Raw genomic sequence first — 27,053 nt, 5'->3', positions numbered from 1 at the left:
ACATTTGTTTTCTAAATTCTCCCTGCAAAAATCTATTTTTTTTTTGGGGGGGGTTTCTAAAGTGTTCCTGAAAAAAATAAAAATAAAAAAAAAATAATAGTGTGACATTAATATTAACATTTGTGCTTCAGTGACAGTCCTGCGTGTGGGGCATCTCTCTAATTTGCAGCCACCAAAAAAAGAGTGTGTAACATTGGGCCTGATTTTCGCTGTGGTCTCACCAACCTGTAAAGGGGTAGCTAAATCATACTGAAGTTATAGCTCACCGTGTAAGTTGTGTGACTGCAACAAATAACGTTAGTTTGGTTACGTTTTTAAAACAATGAGGAAGTCTAGTGGAAGAGGTCGTGGCCGGGGGCGTTCATTGTCAGCTGGTAATGAGGGTAGTGTTAGTGGTGGAGCATCAGGTGGTCGTGGGGAAAAAAATATTGCACCTAAGTCTGGAGCTGTGGAGCCAGGTTCGTCGTCCGGCTACACAAGGCCTCGAACGCTCCCTTTTCTGGGATTAGGAAAACCGCTTTTAAAGCCGGAGCAGCAAGAGCAAGTTTTGGCTTATCTTGCTGACTCAGCCTCTAGCTCTTTTGCCTCATCTCGTGAAACTGGTAAAAGTAAAAGCAGCGCGTCGTTAGTGGATGTTCACGGTCAGGGACAAGTCACTTCCTTGTCCTCTTCAGCAAAAACAACAACAGAGAAGAATGCAGCAGGCGACACAACGGGTTACTCCATGGAGCTCTTTACACATACCGTCCCTGGCTTAGAAAGTGAAGCAGTTAACAGTCCATGCCCATTACAAATTGAATCTGACATGGAGTGCACTGACGCACAGCCACAGCCAGACTACTATGCTGGTCCTTTGACTCAGACCACAACATTGCCCTCGCAGGGTGCTGATCAAGAATCAGACCCTGATGAGACTATGTTGCCCCATCACGAACGCTATACCACCGAACGACACGGTGACACAGACGAAGTTGCGCAGGAGGTACAAGAAGAGTTATTAGATGACCCAGTTCTTGACCCCGATTGGCAGCCATTGGGGGAACAGGGTGCAGGCGGCAGCAGTTCTGAAGCAGAGGAGGAGGAGGGGCCGCAGCAGGCATCAACATCGCCACAGGTTCCATCTGCCGGGCCCGTATCTTGCCCAAAACGCGTGGCAAAGCCAAAACCTGGTGGAGGACAGCGTGGCCATCCGGTTAAAGCTCAGTCTGCAATGCCTGAAAAGGTATCCGATGCTAGAAAGAGTGCAGTCTGGCATTTTTTTAAACAACATCCAATTGATCAGCGCAAAGTCATCTGTCAAAAATGTTCTACTTCCTTAAGCAGAGGTCAGAATCTGAAAAGTCTCAATACTAGTTGCATGCATAGACATTTAACCACCATGCATTTGAAAGCTTGGACTAACTACCAAACGTCCCTTAAGGTTGTTGCACCCTCGGCCAATGAAGCTAGTCATCAACGCAACATCCCTTCCGGCAGTGTAGGACCACCATTTAGCGCACCACCTGCTGTATCTGTGCAGGTATCTTTGCCAGGCCAAAGCAGTCAGGGTCAGGGAATCACCAGTTTCGTAGTAGGAAACACTGCATCTAGGGCACCGGCGGCAACAATACCATCTCCCACCGTCTCTCAGTCTGCCATGTCCACCGGCACCCCCGCTAGTTCCACGATCTCCCGCTCTCCAGTCCAGCTCACCCTACATGAGACTATGGTTAGAAAAAGGAAATACTTAGCCTCGCATCCGCGTACACAGGGTTTGAACGCCCACATAGCTAGACTAATCTCGTTAGAGATGATGCCCTACCGGTTAGTTGAAAGCGAAGCTTTCAAAGACCTGATGGACTACGCTGTACCACGCTACGAGCTACCCAGTCGACACTTTTTTTCCAGAAAAGCCATCCCAGCCCTCCACCAGCATGTTAAAGAGCGCATCGTCCATGCACTCAGGCAATCTGTGAGCACAAAGGTGCACCTGACAACAGATGCATGGACCAGTAGGCATGGCCAGGGACGTTACGTGTCCATCACGGCACACTGGGTAAATGTGGTGGATTCAGGGTCCACAGGGGACAGCAAGTTTGGGACAGTTCTGCCTAGCCCACGGTCTAGTAAACAGTTGTCTGTAGCCGTTCGCACCCCCTCCTCCTCCTCCTCCTCCTCCTCGTCCTCCTGCAGAAGCAAGAGCTCGTCCACAGACCGCAGTCGCACAAACACTCCATCCGCACCTGCCACTGTTGCACACCAGGTCTCCCATTATGGGGCAGCTACTGGCATACGTCAGCAGGCTGTATTGGCTATGAAGTGTTTGGGCGACAATAGACACACCGCGGAAGTTCTGTCCGTGTTCTTGCAGCAAGAAACGCAGTCGTGGCTGGGCACTGTAGATCTTGAGGCAGGCAAGGTAGTGAGTGATAACGGAAGGAATTTCATGGCTGCCATCTCCCTTTCCCAACTGAAACACATTCCTTGCCTGGCTCACACCTTAAACCTGGTGGTGCAGTGCTTCCTGAAAAGTTATCCGGGGTTATCCGACCTGCTCCTCAAAGTGCGTGGACTTTGCGCACATATCCGCCGTTCGCCTGTACACTCCAGCCGTATGCAGACCTATCAGCGTTCTTTGAACCTTCCCCAGCATCGCCTAATCATAGACGTTGCAACAAGGTGGAACTCAACACTGCACATGCTTCAGAGACTGTGCGAACAGAGGCGGGCTGTTATGTTTTTGTGGGAGGATACACATACACGGGCAGGCAGTAGGATGGCAGACATGGAGTTGTCAGGTGTGCAGTGGTCGAAGATTCAAGACATGTGTCAAGTCCTTCAGTGTTTTGAGGAATGCACACGGCTGGTTAGTGCAGACAACGCCATAATAAGCATGAGCATCCCCCTAATGCGTCTGCTGATGCAAAGTTTGACGCACATAAAGGATCAGGCGTCTGCACCAGAGGAAGAGGAAAGCCTTGATGACAGTCAGCGATTGTCTGGTCAGGGCAGTGTACATGACGAGGTACCGGGCGAAGAGGAGGTGGAGGATGAGGAGGATGATGGGGATGAGTATATTTTTAATGAGGAAGCTTTCCCGGGGGCACGGGAAATTGGTGGCGTGGCAAGGCCGGGTTCTGGTTTTTTGAGGGACACAAGTGACGTAGATTTGCCTGCAACTGCCCCTCAACCAAGCACAACCGCAGATTTGACAACGGGAACTTTGGCCCACATGGCGGATTATGCCTTGCGTATCCTCAAAAGGGACACACGCATTACAAAAATGATGAACGATGACGATTACTGGTTGGCCTGCCTCCTTGATCCTCGCTATAAAGGCAAATTGCAAAATATTATGCCACATGAGAACTTGGAACTAATATTAGCAACAAAACAATCAACTCTTGTTGACCGTTTGCTTCTGGCATTCCCTGCACACAGCGCCCGTGATCGTTCTCACACGAGCTCCAGGGGCCAGCAGACCAGAGGTGTTAGAGGGGCAGAAATCAGAAGTGGCGTTGGCCAGAGGGGTTTTCTGACCAGGTTGTGGAGTGATTTTTCTATGACCGCAGACAGGACAGGTACTGCAGCATCAATTCAAAGTGACAGGAGACAACATTTGTCCAGTATGGTTACAAAATATTTTTCATCCCTTATCGACGTTCTCCCTCAACCGTCATTCCCATTTGATTACTGGGCATCCAAATTAGACACCTGGCCAGAATTGGCAGAATATGCATTGCAGGAGCTTGCTTGCCCGGCAGCTAGTGTCCTATCAGAAAGAGTATTCAGTGCTGCAGGTTCAATACTAACAGAAAAAAGGACTCGTCTGGCTACCCAAAATGTAGATGATCTAACCTTCATTAAAATGAACCACAACTGGATTTCAAAATCTTTTGCCCCACCCTGCCCGGCTGACACCTAGCTTTCCTATGAAAAGGTCTTGCCTGTGGACTATTCTGAATGACTTTTCCAATCTCGTAATTTTCTTCACCTGATTGTCCAGCATACGACATGTTTCCACCTCACGAAATGGCCAAACTCCCCACACGGGGCCGTGCTATCGCCACTTTGCGCTTGGACCCTTGAGAGTGCTGTTTGTCTGAAGAGGTGGGTGTGGCCGCTTTTGGTCGACGGCACTGCCACTGGGTCCCTCATAGTACAATAAAGTGTCTCTGGCGGTGGTGGTGCGCACCCAACGTCAGACACACCGTTGTAATATGAGGGGCCCTGTGCCTGTACCGCCGGCCACAAGACAGTTCCCCCCCCCAGCTCAAACAGTGCTCTACCACTAGCAAAATTATCTCTCACAGCTTCACCAATGTGTAGTCTAGGCGCTGACATCCTTCAATGCCTGGCACTGACAATACCATTGTTTTGACATTTTTGTTATGTTAGGCCTTCGAAGCCTGTCTGCGGTCCCTTCTTTCTACAACTACTACACTGACCAGGCCACTGCTGGCCGTGTTACCCTGGAACCAATTTAAAAGTGCCTACAGTCAGCCCAATTTTGTTATGTTAGGCCTTCGAAGCCTGTCTGCGGTCACTCCTTCCACTAGACTTCCACTGACCAGACCACTGCTGCCCGTGTACCCCTGCAACCAATTTAAAAGTGCCTACAGCCAGCCCAAGTTTGTTATGTTAGGCCTTGGAAGCCTGTCTGCGGTCACTCCTTCCACTAGACTTCCACTGACCAGACCACTGCTGCCCGTGTACCCCTGGAACCAATTTAAAAGTGCCTACAGCCAGCCCAAGTTTGTTATGTTAGGCCTTCGAAGCCTGTCTGCGGTCACTCCTTCCACTAGACTTCCACAGACCAGACCACTGCTGCCCGTGTACCCCTGGAACCAATTTAAAAGTGCCTACAGCCAGCCCAAGTTTGTTATGTTAGGCCTTGGAAGCCTGTCTGCGGTCACTCCTTCCACTAGACTTCCACTGACCAGACCACTGCTGCCCGTGTACCCCTGGAACCAATTTAAAAGTGCCTACAGCCAGCCCAAGTTTGTTATGTTAGGCCTTGGAAGCCTGTCTGCGGTCACTCCTTCCACTAGACTTCCACTGACCATACACTGCTGCCCATGTACCCCTGGAACAAATTTAAAAGTGCCTACAGCCAGCCCAAGTTTGTTATGTTAGGCCTTCGAAGCCTGTCTGCGTCCCGTTCTTTCAACTACAACTACACTGACCAGGCCACTGATGGCCGTGTTCCCCTGGAACCAATTTTAACTTGCCTACAGCCAGCCCAATGTTAGGCCTTTGATGCCTGTCTGCCGTCACTCCTTCCACTAGGCCTCCACTGACCTGTCTATTGCTGCCCGTGTACCCCTTGAACCAACATCATTAAATATAAAAAAAATTAATTTGATTATAAAAAATAAGATCGTGTTGAGATCTCAAATGCAGACATTTTAACAATCAAAACAAACACACAACAAATATCTGGAACTGTACTACAAAGGTCCAACAGCTACAATTTCTTTCTCCTGCAAGAAGTTAACTGAAAGTTTTTTGGAGTTGTTAACACAGATATGGCATCCACCGAGTGTTGTCCTGTCGCGTCTCCTTTAAATTATTTCCAATAAGATGTTAAACTATTAATTTAATAAAATCAATAATTAAAAAAATAATTGAGTAAGTCAAAAGCACATTGCAAATAAACATTAATTACAAATCAAGAAGCATGGCGCGTCCGAGGGTGAGTAGATACCGAATAAGAATATAATCACCCTCGGACGCGCAATGCTTATTTACAACAGCCTTCCTTCCTAAGAATCAGCCCTTCCGTGGTGTAGAGAGAGGTTGTGTTACACTCCAAGGTGTTCCCCAGGTTGCCTTTCCTGAGCTTCGATCTTCCGGCTCTCGTTTAGTAGCTGTTGGAAACTACGCTGCATTAGGCCTACTAATTGTGTATGGGTGAAACAGTGGCGCATCTGCGGTCCCTCCTTCCACTAGGCCTCCACTGACCTGTCTACTGCGGCCCGTGTACCCCTTGAACCAACCTAATAAAATATTTAAAAAATTAATTTGATTATAAAAAATAAGATCGTGTTGAGATCTCAAATGCAGACATTTTAACAATCAAAACAAACACACAACAAATATCTGGAACTGTACTACAAAGGTCCAACAGCTACAATTTCTTTCTCCTGCAAGAAGTTAACTGAAAGTTTTTTGGAGTTGTTAACACAGATATGGCATCCACCGAGTGTTGTCCTGTCGCGTCTCCTTTAAATTATTTCCAATAAGATGTTAAACTATTAATTTAATAAAATCAATAATTAAAAAAATAATTGAGTAAGTCAAAAGCACATTGCAAATAAACATTAATTACAAATCAAGAAGCATGGCGCGTCCGAGGGTGAGTAGATACCGAATAAGAATATAATCACCCTCGGACGCGCAATGCTTATTTACAACAGCCTTCCTTCCTAAGAATCAGCCCTTTCGTGGTGTAGAGAGAGGTTGTGTTACACTCCAAGGTGTTCCCCGGGTTGCCTTTCATGAGCTTCGATCTTCCGGCTCTCGTTTAGTAGTTGGTGGAAAAGTACACAGCATTAGGCCTACAAAATGGGTATGGGGTGGAGAGAGATGGTGTGTTACACTCCAAGGTGTTCCCCAGGTTGCCTTTCCTGAGCTTCGATCTTCATGCTCTCGTTTAGTAGGTGTCGGAAAGTAGGCTGCATTAGGCCTACAAATTGGGTATGGGGTGGAGAGAGATGGTGTGTTACACTCCAAGGTGTTCCCCAGGTTTCCTTGCCATTGCTTCGGTCTTCCGACTCTCGTTTAGTAGTTGTAGAAAAGTACACAGCATTAGGCCTACAAAATGGGTATGGGGTGGAGAGAGATGGTGTGTTACACTCCAAGGTGTTCCCCAGGTTGCCTTTCCTGAGCTTCTATCTTCAGGCTCTCATTAAATTGTGGTTAAATGGAACAACTGCATTTGGCGTACTAGTTGGTTTGGGGCCTACTATCGGTGTCTGCCACTCCTTGCTGTTCTCCTGGTTTCCTGTCCTGAAATACCATTTTCAGCCTCTCGTTAAGTAGTTGTTAATGTTAGACTGCATTTGGCCTACTAGTTGGGTTGGGGCCTACTATCGGTGTCTGCCACTCCTTGCTGTTCTCCTCCACTGAACAAAGCTGTGCCGCCTATTTACTACGGTTGCCAATTTTGAACTGCATTTCGACTACTTACTGATTTGGCCCTACTCTCTGTGTCAGCCTCTCATTCCAGTTGTCCTCCACTGCAATGCCCCCTGGTTATTCCTGTGTTACCAATTTTGAACTGCATTTAGCCCACTTTCTTCTTTGGGCCTATATCTGTGTTTCCACTTCATCGTGCCCATTGCCCAGCCAGTGATAGATGAGTCTGCTGGTACATTGACCCATAACGCAACATTCCCCGTGCACGCTACACAACAACATTGTGACCCTGCTGAAAGTCAGGTTGCTCTTCCCGCATACCATACCACCTTACACGGGGACAAAGAGGAAGGTGCAGATGAAAGTGCAGGTTCCTTCATCAGGTGGGGGGAGGAATACTAGTTGGCGACGTCACTGGCACAGGGCCTCTCATAGTACGCAAAAGTGTTGCTGCCGGTGGGAGGCGCCCCCGCCGTGCAAACACACCGCTGTACTTTGAGGGGCCCTGTGCCAGTGCCAATGCCAACGAGTGGGCCCCCCCTGCTTGCTCAGGTTCACAGCACTTGCAAAGTTGAAATACTTACCTCTCCCTGCTCCACTGCCGTGACGTGGTCCAGATTTCCTGGGCCCACTAATTACTTGAACCAGCCCTACCCCCCACAACTTTAGCCAAATGACCCCCAATTTCAAATGCCTTCCAATTATTATAAGGTAAATTACGCTTGACAAGCTTCATTAAGAAGAATGGATGGTTTTGACATTAAAATGGGCACTCTAGGTGTTTTCCTGGCCCCCACTCACTGCCGACTATGCTGCCCCATTGACTTGCATTGGGTTTCGTGTTTCGGTCGATCCCGACTTTACGTCATAATCGGCCGATTTCACTCGACCCGACTTTGGACATAGTCGGGTTTCGCAAAACCCGGCTCGACTCTAAAAAGGTCAAGGTCGCTCAACTCTATTGATAAGGTGCACTAGTACCAGCATTTTCTGGGTGGAAGCAGATTACAGGACCTACAGGATCTGTAACAGGCACTGCACTCCTCCTCCATTAATTAGACCTATAAAATTAAGGGTTTCGTTTACACTGGCCAACCCTCAACCATAAACAACTATGGATTGGCTACATAAGACATGTTTAAACATGCTGACTACACAGTTTAATCAGTAATAGATCGTACTATGCGGATATTTTTTACCTAGGACGATGTGCTACCGAGGATGATGAGAAATATATTTTTTAAGAAAGCCAAATGATCATTTCAGCCAACAAGCAAGTTTGTTTGTTCTTTATTAATTATGGGGAAAAGAGTGTTCATACGAATGCTCCTTCTCGATAATCATGCAGTCTAAGGGATCAGGGAGGCATTTTTGAGAAGGGAAATGGTGTTATTTACAGGACATAGCATGCAAGAGAAAGATGTGGGGATAATTGTCAAGCTCTGGCATCCACTATTGTTGGGGTGCATGACTACCAGCACTTTCTGGGTGGAAGCAGATTACACGACTTGGAGGGATCTGTAATGGGCACCGCACTTGTCCTCCATAAATACTTTCTCATTGAGGAGAGAAGTAAATTATGTTATGTCAGGTTCTTACAGTGCAAAAGAAAAATTATGGAATTATCAAACTCTGTAATCTACTGCTGATAGGGTTCCCAACTACCAGCACTTTCTGGGTGATAGCAGATTACAGGACCTGTAGGATCTGTAACGGGCACGGCATTCATCCCCCATTATGACTAAGGGATTAGGTTGAACTCGATGAAGAGAGAAGTAAGACATGTCAAGCTTGGCCTCTTTTTATTTAATTATTCACTTGGAGATACAATACCGAATACAGCCTGCAGACCAGAGTGGCGCTATTTCTAGATGAAAACTGTAATTTTTCTAAAATCCTGTATATACCGTACGTCATCTTCCGCGTCTCCAGGCTGTATTTACACATAATCCGGGACTGGCTGGAGCATTACCTGCTTCTGGTTTGGCTGTTTATTTCCCGTGTGGTCAGTCATCAAGCTGTTTACATACCAGACGTGTACGGATATATAGTGAATACAAACTCTTGTCCTGATACAATTTCTGGTTCTTTTATTTCTGAGCAAATCCCAAAAATCTACTGTGAGGTAGCTTCTAAATACTTCTGCCTCTCTGGCAGCTGCCCGTATAATTATGGTTTAGGAAAACCTATGGCTAAAGCAAACCCAAATCCAGTTGCTCTGGTCTACAACAATGGCATTTTGTCTCCGCACGATGCCAGGAAAGACAATATGAGGACCCGCTGTATTTATTTTATTTTTATTTATTTTTTTTCTAATCCTGTTACTTTTTTGGCACGGAGACTGCAGACCCCAGCAGAAAAAAAATCTAGGATTGAGGGTGGAAAAGCAATGCTTGGAGACAGAGAATCTTATCTTCTTTTTACATTTTTTTTTGTCTTTTGATTATTTTAATGTTTTATTATACTTTTGAATTCCATCACAATATTATATATTCTTTGTTGTTTTGGTTATTCTTTGCAAAAGATTTTAATGGGTTAAAGCACTTCTGTCCTCGTTCCTAACGTCCAGTTTTTCTTCTTTTCCTTATTTTGTCTGTTTCTTTTATTTTGTATTCTTACTTGTTTTCTTCTTCTTTATTTTTTATTTTTATTCTTTTTTTTTTGTCTATTTTTTTGTTTTTCTTTTTGATTCTGTTTTCTTCTTTATTCTTTTCTTTCTTTTTTAAACTTTTACATTTTTCCTTTCTTCTGTAATTCCTCTTTCATATCTGTAAACGACGTTAAAAATGGCAATAAACACTGTCAACACAGCGAACAGAATTACATGTGTACGGATGTGACCCGTTTACAAGGAGAATGACACCCCCCAGTTGTCTAATTATTCAAACAGTTCTAGGAAGGATAACAGAGGAAGGACGCATCAAAATTCTCATTTCATTATTTCCATGGGGAATAAAAGTTTTTGGTAGAAAAAAAGACTTGCCAGGACTATGACAAAGATGCCTTTGCTGAACCGCATAGCGGAGCTCACAAGTCCCCTTCAAAGTGGACCTAAAAGCTTTCCTACGTGTCTGTTAGAAAATAGTTGTATTTTTCATGAAAAATCAGTATTGTAATATCCTACTTTAGAACTATTTTTTGTGTGTTGTTCCTCTTGGAAATGTATAAATTGACAATTGGGTGTTAACAGTACTTTGAGGTTGCCCAATCAGTCCCGATGGTGCTAGACTTTAGATTCCACCTTAACGAGGAACAAGAAAGTTCCTCGTTTCATGGAATGAGTACAGACATTGGAGGAGACCTCCATGAGCTTCTGCAGGTGTTTTGAGCATCGGTTGGGACTGGTGAGCGGTTGTGGACTTTGTGGTGGGAACTGAAAGATGACGTAACCTTCTAACTGTTTGGATAATGCGTCTTTAATTCCTCTGTATGGTTACGAAGAACGTCCAGTGCCGATGAGCTATTACGTGTGATTCAACATATATATATCCGCATGTGCGATGCCCACACAGAGGTTATTCTGGCGTTCCCGGTAGGTGGTCTGGTCACCACAGATGCATGCACTACAGCAATACGAATCACCACATCAGAGCTTTACGGAGGCTTAATGTATATCATTTCGGTCACCGCACTGTAAAAAAAAAAGTGGGATACATTGTCCAACCGAGAATAAGATAACATCAGCAGGATGGCTCGTTAACTCTTGCCTGGCGCAAACATTCGAGGGTCTCGTCCTACAAATCTATGCACTTCGTACGTTGCGTGGAACAGCTTTGAGATTTTTTTTTTTTTTTTCCTTTTTGAAAGGTCGTTACTTACCTCTGATTTATTAACTACCCTTAAAGGGAATCGGTCATGTCGTTTTTAGCAACTAAAACTGTCCCGTGTGTGTTGTCAGTGATGCAGTGTGCATCACTAACACTTTGTTTTTTCAATCAAAACGGCGCCGTAATCGTCCCCAAAAATCACTTTGTATAGTTATATAGCACCTTCTCTTTCAGTCATAGGTGTGGGCTTCATTTTTCTTTCAGTCACCGGTTTTGTCAACACCAACTCACTCTAATTGACTTTCTGGAGTGCGTGGATGTCTTGGGAATCTTCTCTAAAATCTCGCGCTTGCGCAATGTTGAGTAGCTCCCCGCGCTTGCGGAGTGACGAGCAGCTCCCCTTGCCAGTATTTTGGTCAGTAGTTATATTCAGGTAGAGGTCAGAGCTTGCTGAAGAGCAAGCTACTTGGTCAAGCATAGAAACTGTGTCAATAACAAAGGAATCGGAAAAATACAGCATGATGGTGGTGTACTTCTCACGGGGATACCGCAACAGAGAGGGGCCAGAAGATCGCGGCGTATGGTTTCACGAACTCCTGCACTGGTTAAAAGTACTTCACGATCTTATTAAACAGTGCAGGTTTTTCTTTGCTGGCAGTGCAAAGGTTAATCTGTTTAATTGAAGCTCCTGGAGCTTTCCTACCTGGATTCTCAGCTGTTCAGTGTTGGTCACTCCCCACTGCTATATATGCTCACCTCTGGCACTTTACAAATTGCTAGTGTAAGTTCTTACTGCCTGGTTTGCAGTTGGAGGTGTAGTCTGTGGTTGGAGTTGGCGTTTTGAGATTTGTTTGGAGTTTTATTTGTGCACACATCCTCATCCTCTCCTATTTGGTTTCTCCTTTTTTTAACTCCCCTGTGTTCCACTCTGTTGGTGAGTGTATTTTGTATGATTGGTATTTTCTTTTATCCCTGTTCGTCTTTCCTTGTTTGTCTGATAAGGTATTATCCTATACTCTTCGGCTTCCCACCTCCCCTGGGTGGGTGAGTGGACAGTTCACAGTTGAAGCATAGCAAGGCACGTGAACCCGACGTCTCCATCTTTATGAGTAATTCGGGTGACAGGGATATACTAGGGCGCCCCTAGTTCTAGAGATCTGGTTAGCGCCCACAGTCCCAAGGCACTGCGTAATAGTAATGGTACGAATTGGACATTTTTGCCCTCTTGCAGAGTTGTTTTTAATACGGTACTTTTTCCAACACCAAATTCCCTGAACTTAGCATCATTGTCCTTTTAAGAAGCTGGATTTGCAACAACCCCACCACTGTGCCATTGTTCTGGAGAACAGCTGCCAGTTTACGGATATGAAGAAATGGTTAATCCATCATCGAAACCTCTTTGAGAAGACCATTCATGATCTATGCCAGAGAAGTGGTCTTCATTGATATTCTGACACCATTTCTAGTGCCACTCTTAAAACAGCTCATGTTTTTTGTTTAAAAAAAAAAAAATAGATCTGTAGCACCTGTTTTTTTTTTTTTTCAGTTGGGGAACACATATCGAATTCTCTCCAAATACCGTACGACGCATTGTTAAATCGCAGTCCCCGTTTTGGCATTGTAGATCTAAAACAAAAATAAAAAAGTATCCCATGCCAATTATGCACGGCATCTGTGTGATGTGGGCGACCCTTCGCTCGAGTCTTTACGAGGCCACCAATTGACTTTCAAACAGAACCACAAACTGGGCTGGAAGTCCACAGCGTACGGTAATGGTTAGCTAGTCATTAAACATCATTTTAATCCACAAATTGACTTTATTATAAGACTGAGTGAACCAAATCTTCTGATTCTGTGTCATGATAAATGTAGAGTCAAACCCAAATCGACTTGTTTGGCGGTGCAGAACTTTTTTGAAATGCAAAGGAACAAAAGTTTGTGGTTTTCTTCATTGTTGTTCTTGTTCCGATTTTACTACTGGGAAAAGCCGATTTGGTTGTAGCCTGAAGATGATGCTTTCCTGGGCCACTATAGCGATACAGGACTATTGAGTGTAACTGACCACTGAGTAGAGGTATCATGATCCAACTAAGATATTTTTGGAATTCTGGGGAACAGTTCACCTCAAGGGCATATGCACTATGGCAAAACATACAGCTGATTTGGTGCCCCTGAAGGAGCCAAGATCATGTTGGCTGCAGAATTTTTTTTCCCTTTTTCCCTCCTATGAGCCACTTCCTCCTGAACTCAACATTCACTACGAGAAACTGGTAAAACCCATTTTGTCCCATACAAGTTGACTGCCAACTTACTAAGGGATCAGATTGCAGCTGCCCATTGAAGTCTCTGGAGGGTGAAATAGGGCTGAGAGAGAGGAAGAGACATGTGTACACAGATACCGATTTTATTTTCTTGTAAAGCCGAATTTACAGCTACGCGGCTCAGAACTTCATGAATGGTGAAAGCTGCAGTACCTTGTCAAGTTGTTTGATCGAGAAAAAGAAACTTGAAAAAGAGAGCATAACCCTTTAACAGCATTGCGTACGTTTCAGGAGTGGCTTTGAAATGAATATCCTTTTTTGAGATGTATATTTGAAGAAACTTTCCAATACTAGTTGTGTATGAACATTGTAACTCCAATACCGGCATCCCTGTGTGGTCTCTCTCCTTTCTCCCGGCAGGGATGCTGATGTACTCGCCATCTCGGCCACGCGGCATTGTCCCTGTTCCCTGTTCCTCTAGGCTTTCGCACTCCATGCAGGTCTCCTGGCGGCGAGCCCCCTGATTAATAAAGGAGCAGCGCCTGCACTTTGGAAATGCCCCCAGCCAATAGCTGGGAGGCATCTGGTATATAGGGCACCCCTAAAGAGGTGCCTGAGCAACGCATCCCACCTTGATTCAGTGTTGTTCAACTAGTCAGCTTCCAGGTCCCCTGTGTTGTCTTAATTGGTACTTGTTTGTGTGATCCATTTTGTGTATTCCTGTTGTTGAAACCAGAGTTGCCTTCCCTGAAGCTGCTCCAGCAGTACCTGAAACTTTCTTCCTGGCTAGTATTACAGCATCCGTGTCTGCAATCCCGACCCTTGGGGTCAGCAGCTGCAGTATCGGGAACTGCCCAGTAGTGGTACCTGGCGGCTACCTGCAGCACAAGTCTAACTCCACCATCAAGAGTTCTACCGAAGACCAGGTTGCCACTTAGCCACGCTCCACCTGGGTAAGCCCAGCTCGTGACACAGTGGGTCCACCATCCACGTATGTGACAGTTTGCTCAGGCAGTGGACCCCACTGAACCCAATGCCCCCTCATATTTGGAGTTGTACCAAGAGATGTTCCGCAAGCAACATCAGCAGGAAAAAATTCTGTCCTATCTGCGGACCATGTATACCCGTTTGGAAGCCCTGACGTCGGCAGCTTCATCCAGTTCAGCCCAAGTTGCAGCAACTGCAGCCGTGACTACTCAACCTGCAACTTATGCTCCTGGAGCTATTCCTAATCTATATGATGCGCCACGTTACGACAGGGATACTAAGCAGTTCTGTTGGCTCCTAAGTCGGTGCACGCTGCACTGTGAACTATTGGCCAATCTGTTTCCTTTTAATTTGGGTAAAATGGGATTCCTAATGTCCCTAGCAGGAAAGACCCTAGCATGGCTCAACCTCTTGAGAGAGAGAGATGGGACCCTGTGATCTTGGATTTGTAGGCCATCATGGTGGCCTTCCATAAGGTCTTCGATGACCCGGGTCATGTGTCTTCTGCTGCATCTTCCTGTCTTAGACTGCGTCAGGGACGTCTGTGTGTAAGCCAGTATGCCATCCGGTTTCGCACCCTGTCTTCCGAACTTGGTTGTACCGATGAAGCATTTGTAGCCACCTTCTGGAAGGGTTTATCCAGAAGGATAAAAGACTAGTTGGCTGGTCTGGACATCCCTACTACTCTAGATGACCTGATTTCATTGGCAATCCAGGTCGACCTTCGGTTTCAGGGACGGACCATAGAGGTGACGATTGAGACCGTCACGTCTGACTCTGCCCTTCCAGAGACCACTTGTTCCCAATCCTTATGAGACAGCGGTCTTTACTGAACCCAGTCAGGTCGATCGTGTTAAGCTATCTGACTGGCAGCCAGAACGCCATTAAGAGATTGTGCTACTGCTGCAGTAGCGCAAAACATTTTATTCTTTCTTGTCCTGAGAGGTCTGAATAACACCAAAGCCTAAGGGTACCGTCACACTATACGATGTACCTACGATCACGACCAGCGATACGACCTGGCCGTGATCGTTGGTAAGTCGTAGTGTGGTCGCTGGAGAGCTGTCACACAGACAGCTCTCCAGCGACCAACGATGCCGAGGTCCCCAGGTAACCAGGGTAAACATCGGGTTACTAAGCGCAGAACCGCGCTTAGTAACCCGATGTTTACCCTGGTTACCAGCGTAAAAAAACAAACACTACATACTTACATTCCGGTGTCTGTCCCTTGCCGTCTGCTTCCCGCACTCACTGACTGCCGGCCGTAAAGTGAAAGCACAGCACAGCGGTGACGTCACCGCTGTGCTCTGCTTTCACTTTACGGCCGGCAGTCAGTGAGTGCGGGAAGCAGACGGCAAGGGACCTGACGGACACCGGAAGGTAAGTATGTACTGTTTTTTTTTTTTTTTTTTTTACATTTACGCTGGTAACCAGGGTAAACATTGGGTTACTAAGCGCGGTCCTGCGCTTAGTAACCCGATGTTTACCCTGGTTACAAGCGAACGCATCGCTAGATCGGTGTCACACACACCGATCCAGCGATGACAGCGGGAGATCCAGCGACGAAAGAAAGTTCCAAACGATCTGCTACGACGTATGATTCTCAGCAGGATCCCTGATCGCTGCTGCGTGTCAGACACAGCGATATCGTCGTTCCAGCGATATCCCTAAGGGTACCGTCTCACAGTGCCACTTTTGTCGCTACGACGGTACGATTCGTGACGTTCCAGCGATATCCATACGATATCGCTGTGTCTGACACGCAGCAGCGATCAGGGATCCTGCTGAGAATCGTACGTCGTAGCAGATCGTTTGGAACTTTCTTTCGTCGCTGGATCTCCCGCTGTCATCGCTGGATCGGTGTGTGTGACACCGATCTAGCGATGCGTTCGCTTGTAACCAGGGTAAACATCGGGTTACTAAGCGCGGCCCTGCGCTTAGTAACCCGATGGTTACCCGGGGACCTCGGCATCGTTGGTCGCTGGAGAGCTGTCTGTGTGACAGCTCTCCAGCGACCACACTACAACTTACCAACGATCACGGCCAGATCGTATCGCTGGTCGTGATCGTAGGTAAATCGTATAGTGTGACGGTACCCTAAGGTCTGTAGAAGCTACTCAGGTGCGAGCAATACCTCTTGATTCTGAATGTGTCCTTATCATGGGGAGGTACCCGGTTTGTTGATACAGCCTATCTTGACTCCGGTTCAACAATAAATTTCTTTCAGCAAGCCATTGTAGATTGGTATCAGGTTCCTGTCTGACATCTCCAGAGCCCTTTGATTGTGTCCTCAGTTGATCGAAAGGCCCTAACAGAAGTTGTTTAGGTTGTTACCGAGCAGATGGTTACTCCGGATAGGAATTCTGCATACGGAGAAGATCGCCTTCTATGTGCTGTCTGGTCTGTTATATCCACTTCCCTTGGGTCTTCCATGGCTGCGAACTCATAAACCCATTCTAGACTGGAGATTCGGTGAGGTGCTTTGTTGGGGACAATTGTGTTAACGAGAGCTGATTGGTCCCTGTACGTCCAGTTGTGTCACCTTCTTCTCCGCCAGGTCTGTCATTCACTGACTGGTCATGCTCTGACGTCTGCAATAGGAAGGACACGGAGATGTTGCCTCCATACGGACCAAGCGATTCATCTATAGAACTGCTCCCAGGATCCTCATCTCAAGGATGTATTTTCGTGGACACCGGTTTGAAGATAGACCCTGAGAGGGGTACCTTCAATTCTCAAGTGGCAGTGAAGGCGAATGTGCTTTTGAGATCGTTCCGATCCATTAACCAGGAGGAAAAAACCCAACTTGTCTTCAATTCTTCCAAGATGGTGGCTGGTGATGCTGGGCAGGGAAAGACGTTCAAGGATCTCTGAAACTACGCCCACTTGGTGAGAGGTTTCCTGGCCTGGAAGAAGGTGAGAGGTGAAAGCTTTTTCCCAGTGGACTGGAGAGAACATGGCCACGAGATGATAGGAGGTCCTGGGAGAATAGTCTTCTGCCAAGATTCCTTGCAGGCTTGAAGAAGAGTGGTCGTAATTGGGGGGTACTGTAACTCCAATGCTGGTGACCCTGTGTGGTCAGTCTCCCTCTTCCTGACAGGGATACAGACATACCGCCCCGCCTCTGCGGCGGTGTTGTTGTTCCCTCCTGTAGCTTCCTGTTCCTTTGGGCCTGCACATGTAGAGCAGATCTCCCGGCGGAGTGCCTAGTGTGCGTGCTCCCTGATTCTTAAAGGTGGTGTGCAACTGTCAGTTGCCAGGTCTCCTGAATTGGTACTTGTTCCGGGATCCGTTCATTCTATTCCTCATCCTGTTCTTGAAACCCGAGACGTTTGTCCCTGAAACAACTCCTGCAGAACCTAAACCAGAAGCCAGTTCAGTCTTCCTGGCAGGTATTCCAGTAGCCAAGTTGTGTCCTGCCAGTGACTTAAATCTGTGATCCTGACCCTTGGGGTCAGCCCCGGAGTAGTACCTGATGGCTACTTGGATCGCATGCCTAACTCCACCATCAGAAGCTCTAGTGAAGACCATATAGCTGCTTTTTCCACGCCCCTCCTGGGTAAGCCTGGCTCGTTTGCACAGTGGGTCCACAATCCACAAGTGTGAAAAACATGATAAATATTACAATTTCTCGAACATTTTATTTGCATCCTGCATTTTTCAACAGTTTTTTTTTCATCTGCAGGCTTTGTCTAATTTTCACTTGTCTCTGAGCTAGTGGGTGGAGACATGCTGCTATTATATTTACTGTTAAACATACTGAGACAGAGGAATTTTTTGCTTTTATTGTTACTACTGCTTCTGAGCATGTGCTTACCAGCAAGGAGGCTATTATACAGCTCTACTTTGCTGTGTCTGTAAATCCAGCTCTGGGTTAAGCTAAAGTGCTTACTACAATACAATCTGCCTGTTTCTGTCTTTGCTTCTTTTTTTTCTGCTCCTCTCTCCTCCTCTCCGTAGTCTATAATAGCGGTCTGTCATTAACCAACAAGGATTCTAGCTGTTTTTTAAAGTCAATGGTGTTTTTAGCAGGAAGGAGGAGAAGAAATGGCTCTTAAGTGGACAAAAAAGCACTGTTTTTCAGTTTATTACAAAGTTTCTAATATTCACCATGCTCATGTGCTAACAGAGTGTCTTCGGCGTGCTTGAAAAATATGTCCGAGTCCCTGCGGCTGTTCATCAGCCGCAACACATTCAGGGATTGCCTAACAGCCGTGAGACATGCAGCCGCAGGGACTCGAACATATTTTTCTAGCGTGCTCGTTCATCACAAACGTGAACACAGAACCCACCACTGTGAATTTCTTGAGTCTGGTCATTTCGACCACGCCACTCTGCAAAGTCCATATTTTAATGCATTTTTATGTTGAATTTTTTGGACTTTGAGTATTTTATTTTTCTTGTTTGGTTTATGTTGAATGAAGTTTTGTTTTTTTACATTTTTTTCTGCTTCTGAAAATTATACTTTTTTATTTTTTTTGTGGTTCATTTAGAGCTAGTCATTAATATTGCTGAGAACCTCTCTGTAGCATAGATGGCTGGGGGTCTTAACTGTGTCTCTTTTGTGTCCATGAGGGATTGTCCCCTTGAATTGTTGATAGGTATTAGTTACGGAGCCATTCGTAAAAAAAAAAAGTTCATCCCTTTCGAGCTTTTATTTCATGTGAAACAGATAAGAGCGGGGCAGGCAGCACAAAAAAGCTTTCACTTCTTTGTCATGTGGAGAGCCGTACTTGAATACGGCCCAGTGTATAATATCGAAGCTAAACTCGTTGTAATCCACTTGTTATGGGACTTCAGTAACTCGAAATCTCCTGGCAGTGAGAACTCTGTACAAGCTATTTGTTCTTCGCTAGGAAACTTGCTCACGGAGAGTCACAAGTTATAAAGGGTGAGTGCCGGCTGTGTCCTCTCAATCACAATTCATTGACCAAAGCCGCGCTAAGTGTGCCACTGGCCGAGAAAACCCCCTCACCGGCAACAATGACTTATAAATGTGTGTTCAGATGCAAGGAGTGGATGGTGTCGGAGAAGAAAAGCTATTTATCCTCCATGATCTGTTTTCTCCAAGCCTGTGACTCATTCATTCTCCATTATCACTTACCAAGTGGATTCGTTGATCTGTCGAACACTTCCCCTCGCCGTATAATGGACAGACTGTGCTATTTTGTGCCGAGTTTTCCAGGGGACAAAAAAACGGGAGATACAAAAATGCACTGCTCAAAAAAATAAAGGGAACACTTTAACAACAGAATATAACTCCCAAGTAAATCAAATTTCTGTGAAATCAAACTGTCCACTTAGGAAGCAACACTGATTGACAATCAATTTCACATGCTGTTGTGCAAATGGAATGGACAACAGATGGAAATTACTGGCAATTATCAAGACACTCAATAAAGGAGTGGTTCTGCAGGTGGGGACCACAGACCACATCTCAGTACCAATGCTTTCTTGCTGATGTGTTGTCCCTTATGAATGTTGGATGTGCTTTCACACTCATGGTACCAAGAGGCGGCCTCTACAACCCACACAAGTGGCTCAGGTAGTGCAGCTCATCCAGGATGGCACATCAATGCGAGCTGTGCCAAGAAAAGAAGGTTTGCTGTGTCTGTCAGGGTAATGTCCAGAGGCTGGAGGCACTACTAGAAGACAGGCCAGTACACCAGGAGACGTGGAGGGGACTGTAAGAGGGCAACAACCCAGCAGCAGGACCGCTACCTCAGCCTTTCTGCAAGGAGGAACAGGAGGAGCACTGCCAGAGCCCTGCAAAATGACCTCCAGCAGGCCACAAATGTGAATGTGTTTCTGCACAGACAGTTAGAAACCGACTCCATGAGGATGGTCTGAGTGCCCGACGTCCACAGATGGGGGTTGTGCTCACAGCTCAACACTGTGCAGGACACTTGGCATTTGCCACAGAACACCAGGATTGGCAAATTCACCACTGGCGCCCTGTGCTCTTCACAGATGAAAGCAGGTTCACACTGAGCACATGTGGCAGAGTCTGGAGACGCTACGGACAGCGATCTGCCTGCCTGCAACATCCTTCAGCATGACCGGTTTGGCAGTGGGTCAGTAATGGTGTGTGTGGTGGCATTTCTTTGGAGGGCCGCACAGCCCTCCATGTGCTCGCCCCCTCAGACCCCTTGTGAGACCATATGCTGGTGTGGTTGGCCCTAGGTTCCTCCTAATGCAGGACAATGCTAGATCTCATGTGGCTGGAGTGTGTCAGCAGTTCCTGCAAGATAAAGGCATTGAAGCTATGGACTGGCCCACCTGTTCCCCAGACCTGAATCCGATTGAACACATCTGGGACATCATGTCTCACACCATCCACCAACGTCACATTGCTCCACAGACTGTCCAGGAGTTGGCGGATGCTTTAGTCCAGGTCTGGGAGGAGATCCCTCAGGGACCATCCGCCGCCTCATCAGTAGCATGCCCAGCCATTGTAGGGAGGTCATACAGGCACGTGGAGGCCACACACACTGCTAAGCATCATTTCCTTGTCTTGAGGCATTTCCACTGAAGTTGGATCTGCCTTTAACTTCATTTTCCACTTTGATTTTAAGCATCATTCCAACTCCAGACCTCCGTGGGATATTTAGTTGTGATTTTTAGGTTTTATTGTTCTCAACACGTTCCACTATGTAATGAATAAACATTTACAACTGGAATATTTCATTCAGTGATATCTAGGATGTGGGATTTTTAGTGTTCCCTTTATTTTTGAGCAGTGTATTTTCGTTGTCTTAAAGAACACTCCAGAAAAAACTGAGTGCACTGCATCATGAGATGGGGGCAGAGCATGACTTCTACATTTGATGGTGTCATGCTCCACCCCTACTAGGAATAACACAGTATTGTTCCTTTTTGAGACTTATATTATAGACTTCTAATCCAACAGTTTTACCAAAAAAAAGAAAAACAAAAAACACTGGAAGCAATAAAGGAAACCCCAACATTAGGAATACAGCATAATACAGGGATATCCTGGTGGCTTCAGAGGGATAGATGTTCTATTGGACTTATAGATAAGGATCTTGAACAGGAAACCCTCCTCCTATTGATTTTTGAAAATATTTTTTGTTGAACCGAAAATCACCTTTCTATATTGAAATCTGGATAGTGATCTGCTGATCGTCGTGATAGTGGCATGATAAACTCCAGCCAGTCGAGAGCTTTCCTGCACAGTGGCCACTACAGGCGAAATGTGGTACTACAATATTTTTGTATGGCAGTTTATACAGTACATCATTAGACCAAGACCCCCCAGAGTGATGGACGTTGCTTACTTTGCTTCTCAGCTCGGAATTCCAGCAGTGGACCAGCCAACATAAGGCATATGGATAGAAGTTGATCTGTAACTGCCTCTTTTTAAGGATATAGCTGTAATGTGGAGGGAGAAGTATTTTGCTGTTATCCAGTAGCATAATCTTACTAAAAGGAGGTGCACTTTGCAGTCAGCACATTAATCTCAGCATTGTAAATGCAAAATGTAATTTTTTTTTTTATTAGTATCTATATACAATAGTAGTATTTTTAGTTTTAGACCCGTGGCCCTTAAGTGTCTGTTACAGGAAGCTATAAAAACAAGGCAATTTAACCACATCATCCAGCCCATGCAGGGGGACAGATCACACAATGTACCATATTATAGGAAACCTTCCGAGTCCGTATACCACACAATAACAGGAGGCGCGGAGCGCGAGCGAGGAAAATATTCATTTTTTAAGAAGGAAGTTTTTCTCCAACAATAACAAAATAAATAGACAAAATAATTAGAGGGAGAGGAAAATGTTCGGGCTGTAGTTCTGTATTTTTAGATCTTTGTTCTTCCACTATGTAGATCAAATTTATGTAGCCGCTCCAAGCAAACCAAAAATTAAAGGGAAAGACTCACTTATACCTTCACCGCCCCCTCTTTCCTACCCCTTTTCTCCCCTGACTGAAGCCGTTATTAGGGTATATGGCATTGGATACAGATAAAGCGAAGTTTCCCTAAAATCGGAAAATTCTCAATAATTGTTGGGTCCATCTTTTTTTGGCTCTTTCCAGCCTGTCTCTTCATGGAATACTGGGCGACTACTGACATGGTTGCCATTGCAGCTTCCTCAGGGCCTATTTTCCTGACTTGGTCTCTTACGTCAGGTGTAGATACACTGGTGTCTCCCTTCAGCATATAGATAGATAATGCTCAAGAAAGTCCAATATGGATGTACAAACAGCCATGTTTGTAGGGTCCACCAACATACCTCTGGATCGCCCCTTTATGACATGGCTGACCTTTTATGGGGCATTTGCCAGGATCCAGGTCCAACATTTTATATACCATATGCCTACTCTATCTATGAAAAGGTTATATACAACCCTTCCCATCTGGTAATTTGGCCATGGTCACTCTTCATATCTTATGTTAAAGGGGTTGTCTCCTTTCAGATAATCTTGGTCCTCAGCACAATCATCAACGGCTCAGCGCACCTATGTTTTCTACAGTCCCTTTAATGGTTTGATTGGCATGTTCCACTCAGTTACTAGACTCACTAAGCAACAATGGCCAAAGATGCCGCCTATAACACCTTGAGGTTAGGATGGACCTTGTTGTCAAAATATTGAAAGACCTGTTGGGTCCAATTAAACAATGGCACTTTCTCTGAATTTGGGCATCAAAGTAGGCAAAATTGCATTCACGATGAGATCCCCAAAAGGACCAGTATGGGTGACCAGATCATTGACCAGTACAAACTCCCATCCATTTCTTTGAAACAAGACCTGGCCAAAATGCGTTGTGTAACAAATGCCTGATGAATGAGCATGTCTAGCTCCAAAATTCTTTACTAGTTTTTTTTTTTTTTTTACTTTTCATCTTTGTGTGGGCAGCGCCATTTTCAACATTTTCATGTGCACCGTCATTTCCAAAACGCGTTGTGAGCCTTGATGGGACTAGACTGTTTCTGCCCAATCATAAGGGTCAACACGTTAATAGGAACTCTCTTTTTGGTCTCTGTACAGCATGCCATGTTTACTTGGGCCGATGTTCTACCAACCGTGATGCTTCGATGGCCTACTTGAGCCATTGGGTGATGAACTGGAACGGGCGTTCTTAGGAATTATCAAACCATCTAAGGTTTTGAGACGTTCTTGCTCCTTCTGGCCCTGTATTGGGCACCTTCATGGGCCACATGGTGGATGCATTTGCCCCAACCAGCTCAACTTGGCCAAAGCAAATGTATATCTTCCCAAATCCATCATCTATTATTTCTAGATATTGTGTAAATTCCACAACCTCTTCGAAACGATTTGCCCTTCGCTATATTTATTTTTTTTTATTAACAAAGCTACGTAAACCTCCTTCCACAGATAATCGTTTTATTGATAACAAATCTGGGGATTACTTGGTTTTATAAGCCTTCTGGGATTTATCGGCCCCGTGTGGAGATATGGATGAGTCAGGGGAGCTGTCAAGTCGTTGAAAGCTTAATGAGCCGAGAATGCAGACAACTCTTTCATTTTTATAAACATTTAATCCCTTAACAATTCTAAACTTCTCACAGCAACCAAAACACGGCCCCTCGATAGCAACGGCCCATGCTCAACCCGGGTCGCATTGTTTCAACACGTCGCCGTTTGTTAGCATTCGGAGAAAAATGGTTGAAATTTTAATTATACATTATTGCTTTTTTTTTTGTTTTACCCCTTAGGCCATGTATATTCTTTTATAGTTTTTTTTTCTTTCTTTTTTTAACTTGATGGAAAGTAATTTTAGTACTTTCTCCGAGGGATTTTTTTCCCCATTTAAGAGGGGCAAATTCCAAACTTTTTAATTACCATTATTTTCCACTGTACAGAAGCTCGTTACAAATCTAAGAAATAGAAATCGGCAACTTTTGGTTCCAACTTTATATCCATCTAAAATAGTCCATCATCTAGTTTTAGTGGAATTTTGTCCTGAAAACACAAGTTGACCCCGCTGAGCCAAAGGGATTGAAAATTGAACATCTCGAAAACAGGCGGGACAGATGATACCGTTAGGTCTTCACACTTAAAGGTGTGGTCCATTTTTAGATGTATTCATAATTAGATTTTAAGGGATCTTCAGCTTTTCGGCCACATTCTCAGATTTGGCCGCTCTGTTTGTGAGGGCTTGACTCGTTCGCGAGAACCCTTCTCTGTGTCGGTAATTCTTCAGTGTTGTGTGAGGGACTGACTGGTTCATTTCAGAAGCTAAGCCAGCTCCTCTTATTGTCATGGTCAAAGCATAGACAGAGAAGGGTGCTCGTTTAGTTTTCCAAATGTGCAATCGGCCAACCCCTTATTACACACGGTTTTAATGGCGTGCCAACTCGGGAAAGCTCCTTGTGTAAAGCAGAGGGCTGGAAGTGGAGCTCCAAAACCCTGAGGCTAAAAGGTGAATATGGGGGGCGCATCTAATAGTATTTTATCTTTTTGCAGGTTTTTTTAAATTCCTTCATGATATGGTGATTTTTTTTTTTTATTTTATTTTTTTAATTTCCTTTCAAGTGCTTTGAAATTGCAAGAAAAAAATTGTTATTCCGCAATAGTTTTTCTGGATTTTCTGTTTACCATGTTCACTATATTTTAAAACTGACCTGGCAGTATGATTCTCCAGGTCAGTACGAGTACACAGATCCCAAACGTATAGGGTTTTGAGGTTTTTTTAACAGTTAAGTGTTGAAAAAAAGAAAAATGGAAATTTTGTGGGGAAAATTTTTTTTGCTTTAGTCACCACATTCCGAAATCCTTAAGGTTTTCATTTTTTGGTATCTGGGGCTTGGGTGAGGGCTTATTTTTTGCGCCCTGGCCTGACCAGACCCTTTTATTGATGCTATTTTGGGGCAGACATGATGTTTTGATCACTTTTTATTGCATTTTGTTGTAATGTTGCACTGACAAAAAAAACGTACATTTGGTGTATTGATTCTTTTTTTTCTTTATGCTGTTTACCTATCAAACTTGTGCTATATTTTCAGAGGTTGCCTGTTTGTTAGGCAATACCCGCACCATATTTTCCGAGCCTCCCGAAAACACTAGGCTTGCACCCGAACATGCTCGGATAACAGCTTATCTGAGCACGTTCACTAATCACTATTCGGCAGGTTTTTGCTTTTGTAGCAGTATGATGTAGGAGCTGAGAGCCTGATTCCAGCGATATGTCACTTATTAGCATCTGTGTTGCCATTTCAATAAAATCAGTGTTTTTATCAGCTGTAGATTATCATTACACGACTGGGTGTCTCGTGCTGCGTAGTCCTCCTGCTTCCATCCCCCCACTGATGGGCTGCTTTTAGCCTATACACATTGTAAACAGAAAGTAGCCAATCAGTGGTGTGGGTGGGGTTATACAGGGACTTTAGCATTCTGAGCACCGCTAGATTTACAACAGAGAAAACAAGAGATTTTCAAAGAATTCAAAGAAGATACGTTAGTCTTGGCTAAAGGCATCGAGTCAAAGCACAAGGTCAAACTTCTGTCCGAATATGTCGACGTGACCTGTATGTTCTCCCATGTATGCTTGCATGTTTGACTGGGTGGTGGCTGTTTCCATAGCTGGTTTGTTTTGATCTTCACTATTTGTATGTTCCTCAACTCTCTGAACCTCAGTTCTCAACCAGTGGGCTGTTTATGCCATCAGAAATCTTACAGAACACAACGAGAAGAACCAGGAGCAGATCGCAAGTATGGAGCGTCAAGGCTTGGCCGACACCTCGCTTCTGGAAAGTATGGGGTTGCACTTGGAGGAACGAGATGGAAAACTGCTTCTGAAGTCTGTTAAAAAGAAATAAATGGCCAGACACGTGAATTTGGCCGGATCTATTGGGCACACGTCTACGGAAAGACTTGTATTCTGCAAAAGATCCTCTTTGGGCTGGATCACGTAAAATCTAACAAGTCCATGACTACTGCTTTGCTATTACGTGCCCAGAACGTTGACCTTGTATATGGCAGCTATCTTCTTCTTAAGGACCAATGACTTATTTTTACTATGGTCTATCAATATTGGATTGATGCGAGTCCACCTTTTACGACCACCATCTAAAAGCTGTCTTACTGGATCATTGGTGCCTTCATGACTGCCATGTCCTCTACAGTGTGTACAGTGCTGGCAAGAGTTGAACACCCGCCAATCCCATGTTGACGGCCTAGCCAAAGTTCTGGTGGTCTTTTCCTGAAACGGCGCCACTTCACAAGCTGCGGCTGGTACTAATATTGCATGCATTTAAATGGAGCTGAAAACATAGCCCATGGACCATGGCTGGAGTTTTGCTGTACCAAGAATACATCAGCCATGTTTTCGTAGTTTCATACAACTCAAGACCCAGTTTGATAGATCTTTAAGGTGAAGGGTGGTCCTCATGTGAATTATACAGGATGAATTCTGTTTTCTTTCAGGACAATTAACTAATATAAAAATTTATAGTAAATGATGTGGCAAAATTAATTATGTAAGAGCAAAGTTAGACCCTAGTAAAATGCATGATTTCATTATAAATGAAGTGAACAATATGAATTCATAACAAAAACACAAGATAGATGGGGAACAGACCGGAAACAAACCACATGCATAATAGTAGTGTAACAATCAATACAGACGCGGAGACTCCATGGAGTAGCAGGGGCTGTGTATCCTCAACCTCACGGGTGTTTCGCCAACGCTTCCTCAGAGGGTAAAGAAGCAAATAACCATGTTACCAGCTGTCACGATTCCCCTGACCGCTGTCACCAATGGGTCAGGATTCACACCGTGACCGTCACCCCTACGTCACGGATTGAGGTGACTTTAGACCAACAGACGGCTATCACATGTGCAGGGGGGCTTATCTTAGTTATCCCTCCACTCCACGATGTGATGAAAAAAACCACACACAAGGCTATTGACCTCTTAGTTTACAGCAGG

General features: G+C 45.1%; 1 protein-coding gene across 1 annotated transcript in view; it reads left to right on the top strand.

Moving 5' to 3' along the window:
- Positions 1–26,645, top strand: part of ATXN10 (ataxin 10) — a 90,691-nt gene extending 64,046 nt beyond the window's left edge. The window contains exon 11 of the mRNA XM_069763309.1: positions 25,760–26,645. Within this exon, the coding sequence (XP_069619410.1) occupies positions 25,760–25,941 (182 nt within the window). The 3' untranslated portion in view covers positions 25,942–26,645. The remainder of the gene's footprint in view (positions 1–25,759) is intronic.
- Positions 26,646–27,053: the final 408 nt, after the last annotated feature.

Source organism: Ranitomeya imitator, chromosome 4 (assembly GCF_032444005.1).
Source record: "Ranitomeya imitator isolate aRanImi1 chromosome 4, aRanImi1.pri, whole genome shotgun sequence".
Classification (NCBI taxonomy): Eukaryota; Metazoa; Chordata; class Amphibia; order Anura; family Dendrobatidae; genus Ranitomeya; species Ranitomeya imitator.
This window is presented reverse-complemented; position numbering and strand designations above follow the sequence as displayed.